General features: G+C 44.0%; 1 protein-coding gene across 7 annotated transcripts in view; it reads left to right on the top strand.

The window, feature by feature from the left end:
* The first annotated feature begins 5,809 nt into the window (after positions 1-5,809).
* citb (citron rho-interacting serine/threonine kinase b) overlaps positions 5,810-19,159 on the top strand; it is a 37,825-nt gene continuing 24,475 nt past the window's right edge. For 3 of the 7 annotated variants that reach the window (XM_028997123.1, XM_028997124.1, XM_028997121.1), the window contains exons 1-4: positions 5,810-6,146; positions 12,580-12,694; positions 12,877-13,020; positions 13,156-13,275. In XM_028997123.1, the coding sequence (XP_028852956.1) occupies positions 12,877-13,020; positions 13,156-13,275 (264 nt within the window). In that variant the 5' untranslated portion in view covers positions 5,810-6,146; positions 12,580-12,694. The remainder of the gene's footprint in view (positions 6,147-12,579; positions 12,695-12,876; positions 13,021-13,155; positions 13,276-19,159) is intronic. The other 4 variants (XM_028997127.1, XM_028997126.1, XM_028997122.1 and 1 more) reach the window with 2 other exon arrangements.

Here is a 19,159-nt window from a genome sequence, read left to right as displayed (position 1 = left end):
TTCTACTGTGTATCAGAGGGTGCTTGAAGAACATGTGAAACATTTACATTTACATTTACAGCATTTATCAGACGCCCTTATCCAGAGCGACTTACAATCAGTAGTTACAGGGACAGTCCTCCTGGAGCAACTTAGGGTTAAGTTGTGCTTAAGTTGTGCTCAGGGACACAATGGTAGCCAAAGGGGGCAACACTAGTTATAAGGGGGTAGGTGTCCTAACTTTTTCCTCCATTAAAATACAATTTTTTGTTCATATCTTTTTTTTTGATGTGTAAAAAATGTTTAATTTTTGTTGTTTAATTGTAATTAAGTCACTTTCTTTTCCAAACATACATAAAAACATGATTGGACATTGATATGTGAACATTTCCTAATAAAGAGCTGATTATTTAATGGGGTGTCCAAATTTTCTCAAACGACTGTATATTAATATCTATTAATAATATTAAATAGTTTTAGTTTTAATGCTGTTGCTGATCATATCTTATCAAGTAGTGGCCTTGGACAGAAGTAGCCAAGAAGGAAACACACTCAGATGAACTAGATAACCACAAAGTCACAAGTTCAAACCCTACTTCCAACCATTGTGTCCCTGAACAAGACAAAAGTGTCTCTAGGGGGACTGTCCCTGTGACTACTGATTGTATGCAACCAATAAATATTATTTATAAAGGAATTGTTAGGCTTTTTTGGTGGGGAGAGAACTGCAGATTGCTCTCAGAGATGCAAGCTGGGATGTTCAGCCAAGAGAATGGCTAGACAAGCCCTCTTCATTTTTCTCTCTCTCTCTGCCGCTCTTAGACACCTACTTCTATTATTGATTTATTAGTGTTTATTTTACTGATATTGGTCTTTATTGCTAGCTTTTATTATGTTTAACATTATGTTATTGTCAGCGCATCCACTGTATGTGTCTATGCTGCTGCCGTTCTTTGTTCACTTTGAGTATGGTGGTCTCAACCTGATGATTACCTCTGCAACATATTTGTTTGGAGATTCTATTGTCAGGTTTCTAGTGCAACCATGCTTATATAATGGCACTGCCTTAGTCATGCCTCTGACCTGGTGCTTTTCTCCCTCTAGGTCATGCTCTCTATTTCTTTTATCCAAACAAATACACGATGCCTTACAGTTATGCAACCCCTACTCTTTAAAAAAAAAAAACGACGACAACTCAGCCTTTTGACTGTATTCTTCCCCAACAACTCATGCTCTTACATAAGCCCTGAGCGGTTTCATGCCATTTCTTGAAGGGCCTTTAGAGGGCGATAAACACTACAGCTCTGATCCTGCAATAGACTGCTACTCCTGCTTGGTCGTTCCGCTGATGGCCCACTTCACAAATTAGTCATTAGCGTCCCTACCATCCAAGATTTTAAGCATTTTAAATGAGGCAGTCAAATCTGTCCTCTGCAGCTTGTTTGGCATAATGACCATTAGCGAAGAGCATCATTCAGGAAACACGATCAATTAAACTGCCTGTATGAATGTGGCACATGGTGTGACCTTCAAGCCAACAACCTTTGAGACTCCTGATGGTGCTGATTGTGCTGTTTTTTCAAAAAGTGTATTTGACCCATCAAGAAGACTGATTGTATAGTCTCAACTGATTCTTTCCTGCTTTAACCCAACTTGTCCTTTACAAGTGCATACTGTACTGTACGTCATCTTAATGATGCCTTAATGAGAACATTGGTTTATGAAGTGTATATGAAGTGTACATGTCTAATATAACTCTTCCCACAGGCCAATGTTGAGAGCATTTTGGATAGCATGATAGAGGTTGGGTTTGGTTAGTCTCCATGGCTTACTTGTCCTTGACCTCTGTTTTTAATATCTTCATTTGTCTATAGATAAAACACCCCTTTCCAGACCATTCTCTTCACAGGCCTCATCTGGATATCAGATGAACTCAACCTTATTGACTGAGGCACTCCTGTCAGAAAACTGTTGATTAATAAGAGTCAGGGACTCATTAACAATTTAATCATTATAAAGGGTGGTAGTAGCCTAGTGGATAAGTGGATAACACACTCGCCTATGAACCAGAAGACCCAGGTTCAAATCCCACTTACTACCATTGTGTCCCTGAGCAAGACACTTAACCCTAAGTTGCTCCAGGGGGGGACTGTCCCTGTAACTACTGATTGTAAGTCTATCAGGATAAGAGTGTCTGATAAATGCCTTAAATGTAAATGTAATAATCATTAGAGAAACTGAAGTGCTTATGAAACACAACATGAGATGAATTTAACCCATTACCCTTGGGTACCCTAAGTCACTTTCACACAAAGTAAATTCTAAATCGAGTAATTTTTTACCTTTACTTTTTAGATGGGTACTTTATATTTACTTGAGTAATATTTAAGCAAAGTAAATATACTTTTACAAAAAAAATATTGTCCAGTACTTTTTCCACCTCTGCTAGTATCTTTCACATGTTGGTGAACATATAGTGATGTCTATAGTGTTGTTATGTCTTACTAGAAAGTAGAAGTGACTAGTTTACATTTACATTTACATTAATGACATTTATCAGACACCCTTACCCAAAGTGTCTTACAATCATTATCGCAGGGACAGTCCCTGATGGAGACACTCAGGGTTAAGTGTCCTGCTCAGGGACACAATGGTAGTAAGTGTGTTTGAACCTGGGAATTTGTGGTCTTTCTGGGATGTAACCTGCCATGCTTTTACCACCCCCTTAGTTAGGCTTTAATCCCTGTCTGTGTTGAGGGGGCAATTTTTTTTTTTTTTTTTTTAAATAATATTAATTATTGGAGCATGGCAAAGGAGTTACCACTGATTCGTTTTGTATCAGGCACCATAAAGAAACACAACATGAAATGCATTTAATCCATTACCCTTGGTGAGTAATGGGCAGCCATGAAAGGTGCCTGGGTAGCAGTGTGTGGGGACGGTACTTTGCTCAATGGCACCTCAGTGGCCCCCAACACAAGGTCTGCATATGTGACCTCTAGGAACAATAATGAAAGAGTGAAGAGGGGATGGAGGGTGCATAGATTTAGACACAGTCTTACATCACTGTTTGTGAGATATCTATCACATAAACAATGCATCAGAACATTTTAGATAAGATCCTTTATTAGTCCCACATGTGGGAAATTTACAAAAATTTTAGATAAAATATGGTTTTAGAAAAAGGACCTTTTCCTAACAGAGCTCTGCACTCTGCGATTGCACTATGCAATTTAACATTGCCATACATATCCTTTATTAATGAGATGCCAATCAAAGTTTCCACTATTCTCTAACACAATCTGAAGGGGAGTTCAGGCCACAAACTTAAGCAGTGCAGTGCACACACACACACCGAATGTGCACATCCTGGGAAAGGTAAAAGTGGCTGTAATTTTGCACCAAGACTGAATTTTAGAAAGAGACTTCAGATAAAGTGTCTTACAATCAGTATCGCAGGGACAGTCCCTGATGGAGACACTCAGGGTTAAGTGTCCTGCTCAGGGACACAATGGTAGTAAGTGTGTTTGAACCTGGGAATTTGTGGTCTTTCTGGGGTGTAACCTGCCACTTAGTTAGGTTTAAATCCCTGTCTGTGCTGAGGGGGGCAATTTTTTCTTTTTTTCAAAATAATATTAATTATTGGAGCATGGCAAAGGAGTTACCACTGATTCTTTTTGTATCAGGCACCATAAAGAACTCCCTGATTTCACATTGTTCTGCAAGTTTGATAAACTGATGTTTAAATTACCTTTTTTAAAAATCTTATGATCGGGTGTTGCAGTGTGCACCATTTATGGCATATAAAATTCTCAAGCTCCTGCTTTAGGTACAAGTAATGAAAAATATGTGTTGCCTAGTCAACACTTATTTAACATTGCCATGAAAAGAGATTTTAGCCCTGTCTTTATTAAGTACCACTTTTGCATTTAAATGGAATGATATGTTCTTAGTTTAACATTGCAAGTTAATAACACCAATAAACACCAAGAAGTTGTGCAGAACTGTGAAGTGATAACTCTAACCTGACTGCCTGTGATGTCTATCAACTGCTTTGACACTCCGGCACCATCAGCAAAACCTCGTCATCTCTGAACAGCCGCTGCAGCAACAGCCAGCATGCTCATGAATAAGGAAGCTCAGAAAATGAAGTAACCGATGCGATTTTTTGCAGCAGAATGTGCAGAAATTTCCACTGTCCTCCCTTCCCCCATCTGCTCTAAGCTTGAACGACATACAATATCTTGTTGCTTGGTAACATCACCAGAATGCTGCACTATAAGCTCCATCCTCTGTGCCTCTGTGAGCACAATTCCTTTTAGACTGATGTTAGTATTACACAACAGTGTCCACCGGGGACAAAGAGCCCTCATATTAGTCAATTAGCCGGTGTAAGCCATCAGTGCAGCGCACGGGTGTTGTGTCGCTGCGTACTTTCCAGTGTTTGTCTCTGCTGCGTGATTGCACGATTCAGTGTTGCATAACAGCAATCGAAGGGTGCAGCTAGTGAGATTGACAGGTCACTGGCGCTTGATTAGCCTTTCTCTAGCTTAACATTCACTTATTCAATTTGGTGAGTGCAGCTCCTCAAATAGAGCTTCCCGTGCTCCATGTTATGTGTGTGTTGCTGTGTTTTCATATATTTAGCTTTGCATTCATTGGATGGACTCTGTAATTAGTCTGAGTTTGTATTAACAACATAATTATCAATCTTATCAATAACTCTGATTAACTCATTACAGTGGCACCTTACAGGCATATTAGGTAGCAAGTGAAGATTTTGTCCTTAAAAGGTGATTTGTTAGAAGCAACACAATTTGAATGACTTTGACAAGACCAATTAGTGATGGCAAGGTGATGGTTGGGTCATATTTTCCCCAAAACTGCTGCTCCTGTGATATGTTCTCAACCTGCAGAGGTCAAAACCTTCCAAACGTGAACCAAGGCAGGAAAACCAGTCAATCAGCATAGTGTCAGGGACAGCCATGGTCATGTGCATTGTTCGTATAGCTGGACACTGGTCATGTTGACCCGTGTCCACCACCAAAAGCACCTACAAAGGGCACTGGTCATTGTAAGAAGGTGACCTGAGCTGATCAATTTTTTCATATGCATCATGCGGCTGTATGGGTGAGAGTGTGTTTCTTGCCTAGGGAAGATATTGATGGTGACATTTTGGTGGGAAACAATGGGTCCTGCATTCGTGTGAATGTTCCTTGGACACGCACCACATACCTAAACCTCAAAAGGCTGAACAAGTACCGCTTCATGAAAATGGTATTCCCGGATGGCAGTGCTGTCTTTCAGCAGAATAATACATTCTGCCAGATCACCATAACAGTTCAGTTCATTGAAACTCAATACTCATACATATGAGTATTGAAACTCAATACTCATACATACTTTTAAAAAAAAAGTATGTACCCATCTCATCTGCCTAATATTATACTTTTAATCAAGTCATTTATTATTATATTCCTGTCTGGGGGACTGTCAGGCACAACACCTACCCAGTAATGTGTTCCTTTTGTGTAATGCTGTCAATCCACTTCCATCACAGAGGTAGTAATGACTTCAAGCAACTCTCTGAGGAACATCTCGCCAGCAGCTGGTAACGGTAAAGTGTCATGGCACCGTTGGTAAGGGAGGTTATTGGAGCCGTGTGATGAACATCTGACTGAAACTGGGTGTCTGTGAGGAACACTTAATGCCTGGGCTGTGCAGAGTTTAGCTAGTGACTCAGACGTGCATGTATTACTGTGATTAGCAGGAGCCCCCGCAGTGTAGGGAGAGAGTGAGTGAAAGCGAGAGAGGGGCAGAGAGAGAGAGAGAGAGAGAGAGAGAGAGGGAGGGTTTGTATGAGTGCCTCCAGTGTATGTGTGTATGGATAGGATGCAGTTTCCCTCCCTGCTTATCTTGCACTCACCTCCTCTCCGTCTCTCTTCGCACTCCCCTTTCCCTGTTCTCGCCACCCGTGGAAATTCCCCACTTATGCATCCGCTGTCTTTCTTCTGGCACCCCACTCTGGAAATGATACCACAGACTTACGGCAGCCAGAGAAGCCTGCACCTCAGCCCGTGGCTGCCCAGGGAGACCCCACATTCTTGGGCACTGAGCTCCAGGATCTGCCCTTTCTAGGGTGGATCTCCAGCACTGACAGCAGCCTGGTAAGTGTGGAGTGGGGTTTTTGCTATTGTTGGAGGTGCAGTAAATCTGCCACAGATCATTGGAGCCACTCTAGGTGTGAGTCTCAGTCACCATCTGCATGTTTGCTTGTGTTCATGACTGCACATTCAGGTACCGTAGTACTACAGCCGCTCCACAACCTTATGCTGCTTTACTTGTTTCCAAGTCTAAACTTCTTCAGCTACAGCACCGCGTCTCACGTTAGCGCAGGTGGCACCGGTGACAGGCGCACAGTTCTTGCGCTGCCGGCGTCCGGCGGCGCTGCTCTCAGCACAGGTGGCATCTCAGTGAGGGCAGAAGCCTGAGCTAATGTCACGATCCTGAGGTGCTGGAGCAGTGGCATGCTGCTTTGTTTACTTGTTGTCCTCTCAGCAGAGGGCCATGCAACGACTGATGGCCGTCTTCATCAAAGAACCAGATTCTGGTCACGTCTCGGTCTGCCAGAACAAAACATCTTGTGTTTTTAACACATGGCAGTACCTGGATGCGTGCTGTCGGTGCATGAATGTAACACCCGTATAAATACTTTTTAAGCATATCAGGTCAAATATACAGTTGCTGGTTTGTTACTCAGGTGTAACTCCGGTGCAATACACTCGGCCATATGATGCTGCTGCTCCGACGCCGTGCCGCGAAGGATTGTGAGGTGTGGGTGGCAGATACCGGAAAAAAAGGCAATGGTTCAGACCCATTTCTATGGTAACAGAATGTGCCCCCATCTTCCAGTGTGCACGCACAAGCGCAGATGCACTTATGATGTGGACAGATTTGGTCTCAAATTTGATACTTGACAGGGCTAATTAAGAAGTGTGGGTGTGACAAGTGACATGAGAGAGGAAGTCTGGACCTCCTGGATTGAAACGCTTTGGATTAAAAAGTGAAATTTTGTGTGGTCAATGAATGTATCAGTCAGCAGTTTGACTCCTGACAAGATGTGCTCGGTTTTTCCGTGCCCGCAGGCCAGCGGCATAGGACCAATTTAACCAACTCTCTTAGTCTGTTGAGAAAGTGAGTAGCTCTGCTGTGCTGCTGCACAGGCAGCACGCTCTCCCCCGTGTCTGAATCAATGCATGCTAATGTGAGTCGTGATGAGCCGAGCGCTTTGGCCGGAGCTCTATTCCTAAATCCTGGAGTGTGTTTTTTTGGGGGTTACCAGCGCATTAAAAGTCTTTAGGGGAGAAAAATATCTTGGCCACCCAGTGCTAAACAAGCACAGGGAATTATCATGGCTTCCGGTGGTCGTGACTCGCAGTAGAAGTTTGAGGCAAAACATCTCTCATGGTGTCCATGGAAACCAGAGGCACTGCATTAGCAAGGGTCTGTCTGCGCCCCTATAGCGATGGAGCTCGTAGGTGGCAGTAAGCAAACTTCCTGCGTTTTCTATAGTGCGCATGAAGGGAGCCTCCACCTGCACATTCCCATGAGATTTTCAGAAGGTCCACAGCCGATGGATCTGTGTCAGTACCGTTGCAGCCCATATCCCATGATTCACTGTCCACCCACATGCCAGATCGCTGGGTATGTGATTGACATGTTGGAATGTGGGGCACCAGCCATGCTGAGGCAGGACTTACTCATCTGCCACAGTCCCTCAGTACCAAGGCCTGCTCAGTAGATCCACTCATGGTGGGCTCCTTGGTTCTGTGGGATGGCTACCATAGAGCTTCTGAAGGAACAAGAGAAAATCTGATATGACAGCAGGCATGGTGGAGTCTAATTCTGATTTGTTACACAGGGAAGGCTCAAGGCTTTCATTAGCACACTTACATCAGCAAAGCGTCCTTGTCTGTTTTCCTATGCAGGTAATTAAACGATTAGTGTCTTCGTGTCTGCCTCTAATGGTGTGTGGGTGTGGGTCACGGACCTAGGCCACTATCTGCTATATTATGTAAAGCATTGTTTTTAAGTGATATACAGTTTATGTTAACTGTCCTTTGAAATACAAGTTGGAAAATGTATTCATGACATGCAAGACATTTTTGATTGACTTTGGCATTCACTGACCACTGAAAAAGAACAAACTGCAGAGTGAGAGATTTTTTGTATGCCTGTGAAATAATTTAGTATGACAAATGGAGACAAAAAAATTAAATAATTGCGAAGGGGGAAGGACAGAAGCAAAGCTATTTAAGCCCATTGTAGAGAAATAGACAAATAAGACAGAGAAGGATAGTCATTCTGCATGAAAAAACGCAAGCTATGCTACAGATAGAGGTGGAGGTGAGGTGAAGGACCCAGGTGCAGAAACAGGTTTGGTTTCTTTAAAGAACAAAACACAAAGAAAAGAAACTAAATTTGTGACGAGGCCTGTGCACTGTTTACTGGAGTCTGAAGGGTTTCGCAGAATCCCGATCTGGTTAGAGCCCAGACAGCCAGATTGACGTGTGAATAGGAGGAAGAACAGTCGCCCACTGAAGGGCGCACCGGGGCTTTGTAGATGGTGTGATTGGCTCAGAGTGAAGGGGTGTGGTGTGTGATGATTGAATGATTAAGAGTCTGGGGATGGTGATCTGGTGTGTTTGTGTGTGTGTGTGTGTACAGGGCGTGCAGATATAGGGGTGGTGCAGGGCATCACACTATGTCACACTATGTCAGTTACATTGAGAATGAGGGACTTCGTCAGGTCAACCCTGTGTATATGTAACCATGATCAACCCTTTAATATCGGAACGTATTTATCCCTAAGGGCAAAAAATGTCCCCTTGCAAAAACCTGGTGTAATGGTATTTGTCATGGCCAACGCGCCTCCAGCCCGCTAGAGGGCACCTCACCAGCCTGGGAGACGACGACCCGGAAGAGGAAATGGAAGCGGGCGTGGCAAGTATAAAAGTGAGGTAACCCCAAGGAGACATGCCCGCTCTTTGTATGAGTTTACTCGCCAGAGACGCTAGCTCTCTCACCGACGACCTAAGATAATTGTACCTTCCTGTAATACGACCTTCGCCTGCCCACGACTTCGAGAATTGCCTGATCCCCTGGAAACCACGAAAGGAACCCCGACCGGAACTTCCTGGCTACAACCTCTACCTGCCCCTGACCTTGAACCTACCTGACCCATCGGTTAAGACGGGATTCCAAGCTCCCCTACCGTCCTGCCGCACAAGACCTACTCCCGTCCAGTCCAAGATCCCAGACCATCCTGAAACCCGTCTTCCGGTTCTCCTCGGCCCCGGTTCTTCCCAAAGATCCCGAACTGACTCCCCGCTGCGTTGCAGCGCGTCCATTGCTTCCTCATTCCTCGCCGGCCAGGCGCCTCTGGTCCTCCTGCCCCGCTCGCCCAGCGTCCTCTACCGGTACGACGGCTTATCCCCACGCCCAAAGTATGTCTGCAAGTACGTCATCGAATTCCCCCTGTGACAGTATTATATATTAATATTTTTTCTCCACTTCAAACTAGCCAGTCTTTTAGAACTACTTCAGCTTGAATCTGTTTACATAACTTCAGGGCTTTTGTTATACAATTATAATATAAAACTATAATTTCCATAAAATACATTTCTGGGAGTGTTTGATGATTATTATTATTGGACCCTGAGATGGGTCAATGATTGGCAGCAACATTAATTTTGATATTATTATTTTGCAGTGTCACACAAAAGTTCGGGCACCTTGGCAGTTGAGGATTCGAACTGGCAACCCAATTACAGGTCCATTTCCTTACATGCAAGGCCAACCACTGCCCCAAACTTTTAAAGACCAGTATGGTTCCAAAATGTTTTATAATATAAGAATCAATAAACAAAAAAGTTATTTCTACAAATATTTGATGATAATCATTATTTGATGTTGGACACATACCATCAATCCAATGTCAATATTGATACACACTAAACATTTCATCAGGAAGGACCTTTTATAAATAAAAAGTAGGTCTGGTGGACAAATAAAAAATGTAATTTTTTATTGTTTTCAATTGGGAATTGTCAGAGAGGGATTGACATACTACATGATAGTTAAATGCTAGCTATGCCATGCTTACTATGCTATGTCTGCTGTGATATCTTGAGAATGATGGACTAGATAAATAGGCTTGATCAGATCATCCTCTCTTGGAGAAGCTTAATTTCCAAGTGTGATTCATAAGTCAACTATGATATGAGAACATCTGCCATTACAAGCTAGTTGCTTTCATAACTTTTCATTGGGGAATAATGATGACATCCAGTTATGGATGGAGCAACAGCATGTCTACTTAAAGAGTAAGTCTCTGATAATCATGAAAAGTTTTGCCCCTTTACCTACAGTTGAAACTGTTATATCTGTAATTATGGCATTTCTCAGTCAACATGGCTAACGATAAAATTAATCATATTTTCTTAGCCTAGTAATACTCTGAACATCTGAAAAAGTTTCACAAGCCTTTTAGTTTGTAGGTTACACTATACCAACTTGATATTGAGGTTTTGAACAAGAACAAACTAGCTTATGAACAAGATGGCTACATTTTAGTTCTCGCATATGCTTATGTACAAATTCATGAACAACGTTTAATTAGTATATCTGTTTATTTTCAACTAAATGACATTTATCTTAACTCAGCTGTTTTACATAACAGAGCCAAAAAAGTCAGAATTTGAAATATGGCGATGTTCATTGACCACAACCATCAGCCAACTGAAATAAGATTCATTTTCCTTTTTTCACAGATACACAGTAAGTGGATCATGTTTTGGCCTCAAGGTAGAAGCCTGTCTCGATATAACAGGATTATCTGACAAGACCCTGTCCCTATGCATTGCATGTGGCGTGTTGAGACAGCACTGAGATGTTCAGCATCTCGCATCGTAACTACTGGCATGTAAGCCGCCAGAAGGTTCATTTTCTTTTTCCCAAGCATGAATGCTGCATCCCTCCCTCCCTCCCTCCCTCTGCCTGCAGTGCTGGAGGTTTTACATTTACAGCCTCCTACAGACGTTCAGCCATGTCTGCAGGGAGCAAGAAAAACTTTCTCCCCATACAGCGGCTGAGTTGACTTCATCGAATTCCTTGTTTTGAATTCTGTAGCACGCCCTTTTTGAAGTGCACTTGTATTTCCAGTTGCTGGCCTATTTACAGCACACATTAGTGGTAGAATAATTAAGAAAGCCCACATTTTGATTTTGATCACACTGTGAAACATTAGAAGATGGATATTCCCCAGAGATGTGAATGGTAAACTGAACTAGCTTAGCTCCCCCATTAGGAATAACATGGTAAATGCAGTAAAATTTTGTATCTCTTTTAGGATTCCACTCATCAGGCATCACTTGCTTTACTTGGTTTTTATTAGACACTGACCTGCTACACAAGAACACTTGTTCTGCTAGTTGAATTTACATGTAGTGGGACATGCCCTCAGAACCCCTGTTTATACTGTCGACACCCCCTGAAGCATCACACTGAAGGTGGCTGTATGCTAGGTGTAAATATCCACAGATGTTTGTGTGTGTGTGTGTGTGTGTGAGCCGCTGGTGGGCATTAAAAAGTGTGGTGAGCACATTAGCTGCACAGTCAGGATTTTGATCCCTGTATAGAGGAGAATTGTACCCTTTGGATGTGATCTGTTTTTTTTTTTTTTTTTTTTTTTGCAAACCACTGGCGAAGCTCCACAAATCTGCACTGTGTGTGTGTCTGCGTGTGCAGCTGAGTATGTTGTAGACCTGGGGGCCTTTCAGAGAAAGTACAGCATCACGGGGCTGCACTGTGGAGGTGTGGGAGTGAAGCCTGTGCTTTTATTAGCTCCTCTTTTATTCTGTCGCTCATTCTCGCTCTCCATCTCCCTAAAAAAGCAACCAAATACAGGCAACGGCGGTTTAAGGTATCTGCGTGCGTGTGCTTAATGTGATTCCTCCAGTCGCTTAGAATACACACCAGGATAGGTTCTCTGTGCATGTTTTCATATTTTCGCTATTCAGTCATTGTAATTGCAAAAAATATTATGAAGTTCTGTACTTTAAGCTAAGATTTTTTCCATTGTGGGTTTTTCCAGGAATTAATTACTGTGCCTGTAATAAATTCTTTAATGGTAGTAATTATTTTGAAATTAATTTGCTGTATAAGACCTCTTTTACTTCATAATTATAATATGATGTCAGGTATTCAGGTATTCCATGTAAAATGTGTTATTAATGTAATTACTTTATTAAAAATGTAATTACTTTATTACATTTTTTTCATTTTATACATTTTTCTTTTTTTGATGTTTGTAGAATAAAGTAAATGTAGCACCTATAAGCACGTACAACATGGGTCGATGAAAATGGTTTATTTCCATATGGAGAAAAGAGTCAGGGTTTATTTAGCAGCTTGATGAGACTGACATTGAAGGTGCAGATTTGTTCAAGTGATTAAAAGTAGCAAAAACGACATTATCTGCATTCACAGAGCGTGCTTGGATTTATTGTTCTGTGCATTGTGTCTCCATTTTCTCTGAAGGGAGTGTGCTGCAGTCTTCATCTCCTCCACTAAGAACCATCTACGGGGAAAAATAAAAACTGCCCACGTATATAGAGAACATAAACTCAGAAATAAACAAAGCATCAGTGGAAAGGTAAAAAAGGAGGACAATTAAATACTTCTAGGCATCTTATAATTCAATTTTCTTGTTTTTGCTAGTGCTGCTTAATTAATTTCCAGTGATCTCTGACTGTGAGATGTGTGACGTATGCAAGACCATTACAGAAAAGTACCTTCCTGCACGTGCAATTGTCTGAGATAATGGATTAATTGCAGATGGAGCAGGAGATTTCTAAAGTGCAGCGTAAGATGTCGGACCTGGAGTCGGTCCTGCAGCAGAAGGATGTGGAGCTGAAGGCTTCTGAAACACAGAGGACGATCCTTGAGCAAGACCTGGCCACCTACATCACTGAATGCAGCGTGAGTGTTGATGGGCAGCCTTGTCTAGAGCATTCAGAGGTTTAATTATCTACCTATATTACCCAAGTAGCTGAGGCCAAACAGTGTAATGGTGGAGTGAGTATTTACAGTCTATATGCGTGTGTGTATTTCCAGAGTTTGAAACGTAGCCTGGAACAGGCTCGTATGGAGGTGTCACAGGAAGACGATAAGGCACTGCAGCTTCTCAACGACATCCGAGAGCAGAGCAACAAGCTGCAGGAGATAAAAGAGCAGGTAGAGAGCATAGACAATCAACTCTTTCTGGCCTTCATTCCCTCTGGTACCAGGGGTGGTACAGATTTATGGGAATTCATGAATCTATGAAACTGGAATTTTAAAAATCTATATGTATGATCTGAGATCACATAAATTGGTGAAAAGGTGAATGATCACAACAATTTCAAAGTATTAAAGTTTTTCTCCATTGATTTGGCTCATTTCTTGAAATATAAATGACATTCCCAAAATAATATGGACAAATCTCCAAGCCAACTTGCATTTGTTCACAACAGAATGGCATTTCTCATTGATTTCATCACATTGCAAATGTCTTAGTACATGTCTCAAGTGTCTCAGTGCATCTTTGCAAAGGATTATGTATTATGTACAAGTAGGCTACAGTTAGTACAATGAGCCCACATTTATCACATTTTCCAAATAAATAGATCTTGCTGATCTAAGATGATTAGTTGATTCTCAGTCTAGTGGTTGTTCTCTCCATGTCAGGAAGGTTTCATTGTGTAAATCATCATATGCAGAATATGCATATGCCAAGAACATAATCCCATTACACCATATATGAATTTCTTGTAACATTTTATAAATTCATGACAATTTGTGAAATTCTTGATAAATTTGGAGAAACTTTTGAGGCTGCTTAAAAGTGATTGGTTGTCACATGTGACACACCACAGCACAACACCCAATGCAGTCTGTGGGGACAGAGCTTTGCTCAGTGGCATCTTGGCAGCTCAGCATTTGAACCACCAAGCTTCTGATTACGGGTCCACTTCCTTAGCCGCCTGGCCACCGCCTGGCAACCGCCTGGCAACCGCCTGGCGACCATAGCCCTTCTTACTGTAAAATCCTTTTATTCAGTTTTACACATAGTTGTATTCTGTTAGACTTCTTCAACAGTGACAAAACATCTAGCCATTTTGACTGGCAGTGCTTGCACAATGCCACATGGAAATGAGAAAGGAATTTAGGTTTGACATGTGGGTAAACTGTTTTGGGAGAGATATGACTTTTGCAGGTGATCCACGGTGTTGTGCTGAATTATCCAGGTTATTCTGGCAAAAGCACTCAGTAAATGCAAATGAGCCAAAGCAATTGAGAAAGGTCTTTGAAATTCTGATGTTACTGACTCTTTATATGGGAAAGGAATCGAGTTTTGAAGCATGTGTAAGCGGTTTTGGGAGAGATATGAAATTTTGCTAGTGTGCTGTAATGTTGCGCAGTACTGTAATTATTAGGCCAAATTATCTTAGTTTTAAGAATGTAATTTCTGTTTCAAGAAATGAGCCAAACCTATGGAGAAAAACTGTAAAAACAGTCAGATAATATTTTTTATGCAAGATGTTACATACTCATTTAAAGTGAAGTGATTGTCACTTGTAATACACAGCAGCACAGCACACGATGCACACTGTCACGACTACGGACTTACGGGGGAAGGAAGCGCTGAGGTCCGTAGGCGTGTGGCGATTGCCAGAACTCAAATTACAAACATACATGCTGTTGCCAAATGAAGTTCACGAAAATGCCAGAGACCTGGAAGGGGCGGAAACATCCGGCATTTAAGCGCTGTCAGGATTGGCCACCGGTGTTGAGCACAGCTGCAGTCAATCCTGACAGAGCCCCCCCTCCAAGGGCTACGTCCTCGGAGCCCCAGCAGTACCATCAGTGGAGGTGGCGGGGCGGACGGTGGCAACCACAGGGCTCCGGCCCTGCTGTATCCTCCCCTTGGAGGACCCGGTCCTTCGGCCTGGCTCCCCGGCATGGTCAGGCGTGGCGGCCCCAGTCCCTCGGCCTGGCTCCCCGGCGTGGTCAGGCGTGGCGGCCCCGGACCCTCGGCCTGGCTCCCCGGCGTGGTCAGGCGTGGCGGCCCCGGACCCTCGGCCTGGCTCCCCGGCGTGGTCCCGCATGGCGGCCCTGGACCCTCGGCCTGGCTCCCCGGCGTGGTCCCGCTTGGCGGCCCCGGACCCTCGGCCTGGCTCCCCGGCGTGGTCCCGCATGGCGGCCCCGGACCCTCGGCCTGGCTCCCCGGCGTGGTCCCGCATGGCGGCCCCGGACCCTCGGCCTGGCTCCCCGGCGTGGTCCCGCAGCTGGTGCTGCGCTGCCATTTTGCTGGGGAACGTCCGGGCAGAGGGAAGGCGGGTCGGCGACTGGAGCAGGAATGGAGGATTCCCTGCGAGGCAGTCCCGGCAGCGCAGTTGCTGGCTGGCGACCTCCCGTCGCCCTCTTCCACCAGCTTTCCTCCCACTGCTGGGAGGGACGTGGGTTTCCACGGACCTCGTGACGATCCTGGATGGGCGCGATGGGCGGAGCCATCCCGGCACCGACCGGCCAAACGGCGTCATCCTGGTCGTCGTCCGTGTCAACCTCGTACCCCTGGAAGTCACGTGGGTCATCACGGACGCTGCGACGATCTCGGACGCGCACGCTGGGCGGAGCCATCCCGGCAACGACCGCCCACCGAAAATCCACGTCATCATCGCTTTCGTCATCCGTGTCCTCCCACCGGTGACTCCGAGGGTCGTCCACCCTGCGGACATCCTGGACCCATGGCGCGATAAGCTCCCATGGGCAGTACTCTGCCCATTCGGGCTGGAGCCTGCCCACCTCCTCGCTGGAGGAACGCCGCCGTAGTTGCCGCTTACACCCCTGGAAGTGACGTGGATCCCAACGGACCTCGTGACGATCGTGGACGGGCGCGATGGGCGGAGCCCAACTCGCGTCTCCCGTGCTCTCGTCGTCGTCATCGTCCATGTCGTCCCAGTCCACGGGCAGCCTGGCCAGCAGAGCGCAGAGTTCCTGGCTCGACATGCCGAAGATCGTGGGGTTCGCGTCCTCTGCGCTCGCTGCCCACGTCACTTCCTCGCTGCTGCCCACGCCATCGTCTTCGCTCCGCCCCCTCACCTGCCAACGTTGTCGCTTCCGGGTTTTCCGCGCGCCACGGCTCGTCGGGGAGAAAGCGCTCGACCAGAACGGGCGGCGTGTCTCTCTCCCGGCACCCGCGTTCGTCGCACCGGGCTGCGTCCTTCGCGACGTTTCTTCTCTGCTGTTTACCTCTGCGCTTTTGGGTGGGTCTCCGGCATTCTGTCACGACTACGGACTTACGGGGGAAGGAAGCGCAGAGGTCCGTAGGCGTGTGGCGATTGCCAGAACTCAAATTACAAACATACATGCTGTTGCCAAATGAAGTTCACGAAAATGCCGGAGACCTGGAAGGGGCGGAAACATCCGGCATTTAAGCGCTGTCAGGATTGGCCACCGGTGTTGAGCACAGCTGCAGTCAATCCTGACACACACCGTCTTTATATTGCCTGTCTAGGACGTTTACCATCTTGTGTAATCTTTATGGACATGGTCTAAAGTTGTTTCCTTCAAGTTTTGCTTCTGTTCTTTGTAAGAACTTTGCTCGTTTCCCCCTTCATTCATTGGGACTGCGTATGGTTTATGTTGGACCTTGGCTCTGTCTGTGATGAATGTGTTAATTACACAGGCAGGCTGACAGAATGCCCTCAGAGGTCTTGGAACAGGTGCTTCTGATATTGAACTCCAAGGTTCCAACTGATCCAACACTGCGAGGGCATATGTGTAGCAGCCCGAGGTCTGTGTCACTGAGCCAGCTTTAACAGGGTCCTGGTTTTCATCGCTTCTTAACCACAGTCCCAAACAAAGGTGCAGAGTAAATGTAGGAATGGTTCTCATCTTTCTCTGGAATTCTTGGATTGGATCTTGCCTTGTACCATACAGTGAGACGAAAACTCATGAAATCCATACATTGGCCACATCAATAAAAGAGGGAAATAATAATAATGATATAAAAAACGTCCAGATCCCTGGCTGGTGCTGGCCCTGATTGCCAAGCTCAGGCTGCATTGGGTTCCAGTTACCATGGTGATAAAACCATTGCGAGAAGGGAGCTATGTGTGAGCTGCTGAGGCAGGGAGAGGGCTGTTGGTGAAGAGATGCTGGGAATGAGCGCTTATTTTAAGCCTCATGCTGCTAACACACACTACCACACACCTTCCATTTTAATCAATTGCTTATGTTCTGACACAAATGCCATTAAGGAAACACACATATACACACACACTCATGTATGCGTGAGTGTGTATGATATACAGATGTGTGATATGTGATATATAAAAATGAATATCGCTATATATAAATGAATATCGCTTTCACTAGATAGATAATTGAAGACAAATTACTTGAGTCTGAAATGTGCACATAGTTCATGCTTTGTTGTGTTTCAGAAGGCAGCAAGTAAATTATCATACAAAGTGCCTACTTCTTTCATGGGATTTGGAGAAAGAATTGCATTCTGTTACGGCACTTTTATGTGACTGTCGAGACACACAGCCAACTGCGCACCAATTCTTTTATTCCTGTTTGAAGTGACTCTTCAGAACCGGATCATTTTGTGTTTTCAGTGTCAGTAACTATCAGACCGTGCGTCCTTATCAGAGCTTTTGAAATTAATAAATAAGACCATCAACGCACCTCTCAAAATGGTTACAGTTGTGCACCATCTTTTGTTCTAATAATGGAGAATTAAGCTCGAAAGACCTTACACTGGACCGATGTTCTCAGATCTCACAGATCTGAGATCTCACTGCAAACGTAAAAAATTGATACTAAATAAATTCAGAAATGACACATATCTTGATGCCATTGAGGCTTATTGTTTTTCTCAGTTCCTTCTGTGACGCAGCTATGAGGCTGCTGCTTTCCTGCCTGCGCTCATTGGGAAGTGTTTTAGGGCCACTGAGGGGCCTGCACTTCGGGTGAGATAGTGTGATTGAGTTGATGAGATGAACCGTGGGTGCTTGATGGGCCTCATACTCTGTGATGAACAGAGGGAATGTGTGCCGTGATATTTATTAAGCCTAATTTATATTTATTTTAATCTATTATCAGAACAACACCAGTCCAACTCATTTAACTGTGCCTAAAAATAAACACCAGTAAAATAAAAAAATAATTTCCAATTAGTTATAATTTGGCCTTTTTATAATATTTATTTATTTATTTACTTTACTCATGCCTGATTGTCTTATTCTGATATTTTGTGAACATGGCCAATACATTGCAAACCCTTCCGGCTGACTTCTGATACTAAAACAGACAGATGGGTGATGACAGCTTCTCTCAGCATAATGGCACAAGGCTGAATGTTAGGTGTTACTCAGCCACTTCCTCTCACTACATGTCTTACTTCAGTAATTACATCGCACCTTACATCTCACATCAGAAATTATGACTAAAGAATCAGTGCAACTGTGTCACCGTTGTATACATTGTTAAAGTCATAGTACTGTTTTTAAAGCTTTTGGATTGTACAGTGAAAAAATAAACACAGCTACAGTTGAGCTGAAAAGTTCATCTGAATGTGACTGGTCAAGGCACAAAAAATCCAAAATATGGCACTCAATAACCTCTCACGTATAACCTCCATAGCATTTGAATTATAGAATGCAGAACATGTATATAATACTGGGGTGCTTAATATGTTGCTAGGCAACCAATTACTTGCAGAAAAATCATTTTTGCATCATGTCCCATAAAAACATGTCGAAGAAAAACTGCCGCTGTTGTTGTTAATTGCTTACTCGCTCACTCACACACTCACTTTCCATAAATACATAATCCTACACGTAGGGTCGCGGCAGCCAGAGCCCATTCTGGATAACTGGGCGCAGGACGGAGACTCATCAGAGTGTGGTGCCACACACACACACACACAGCATCACCCACACACTCACACCAATGCCTTTTATGGCTGTAAAAATGATCACTTTAATTGCTGTGATTAATTTATAAATATTTAACATGCTGAAATAAATCACCGCATCTGACTCAGACAATGCTTCTATGCAGATGAAGA

This window comes from Denticeps clupeoides, chromosome 11 (assembly GCF_900700375.1).
Source record: "Denticeps clupeoides chromosome 11, fDenClu1.1, whole genome shotgun sequence".
NCBI lineage: Eukaryota > Metazoa > Chordata > Actinopteri > Clupeiformes > Denticipitidae > Denticeps > Denticeps clupeoides.
This window is presented reverse-complemented; position numbering and strand designations above follow the sequence as displayed.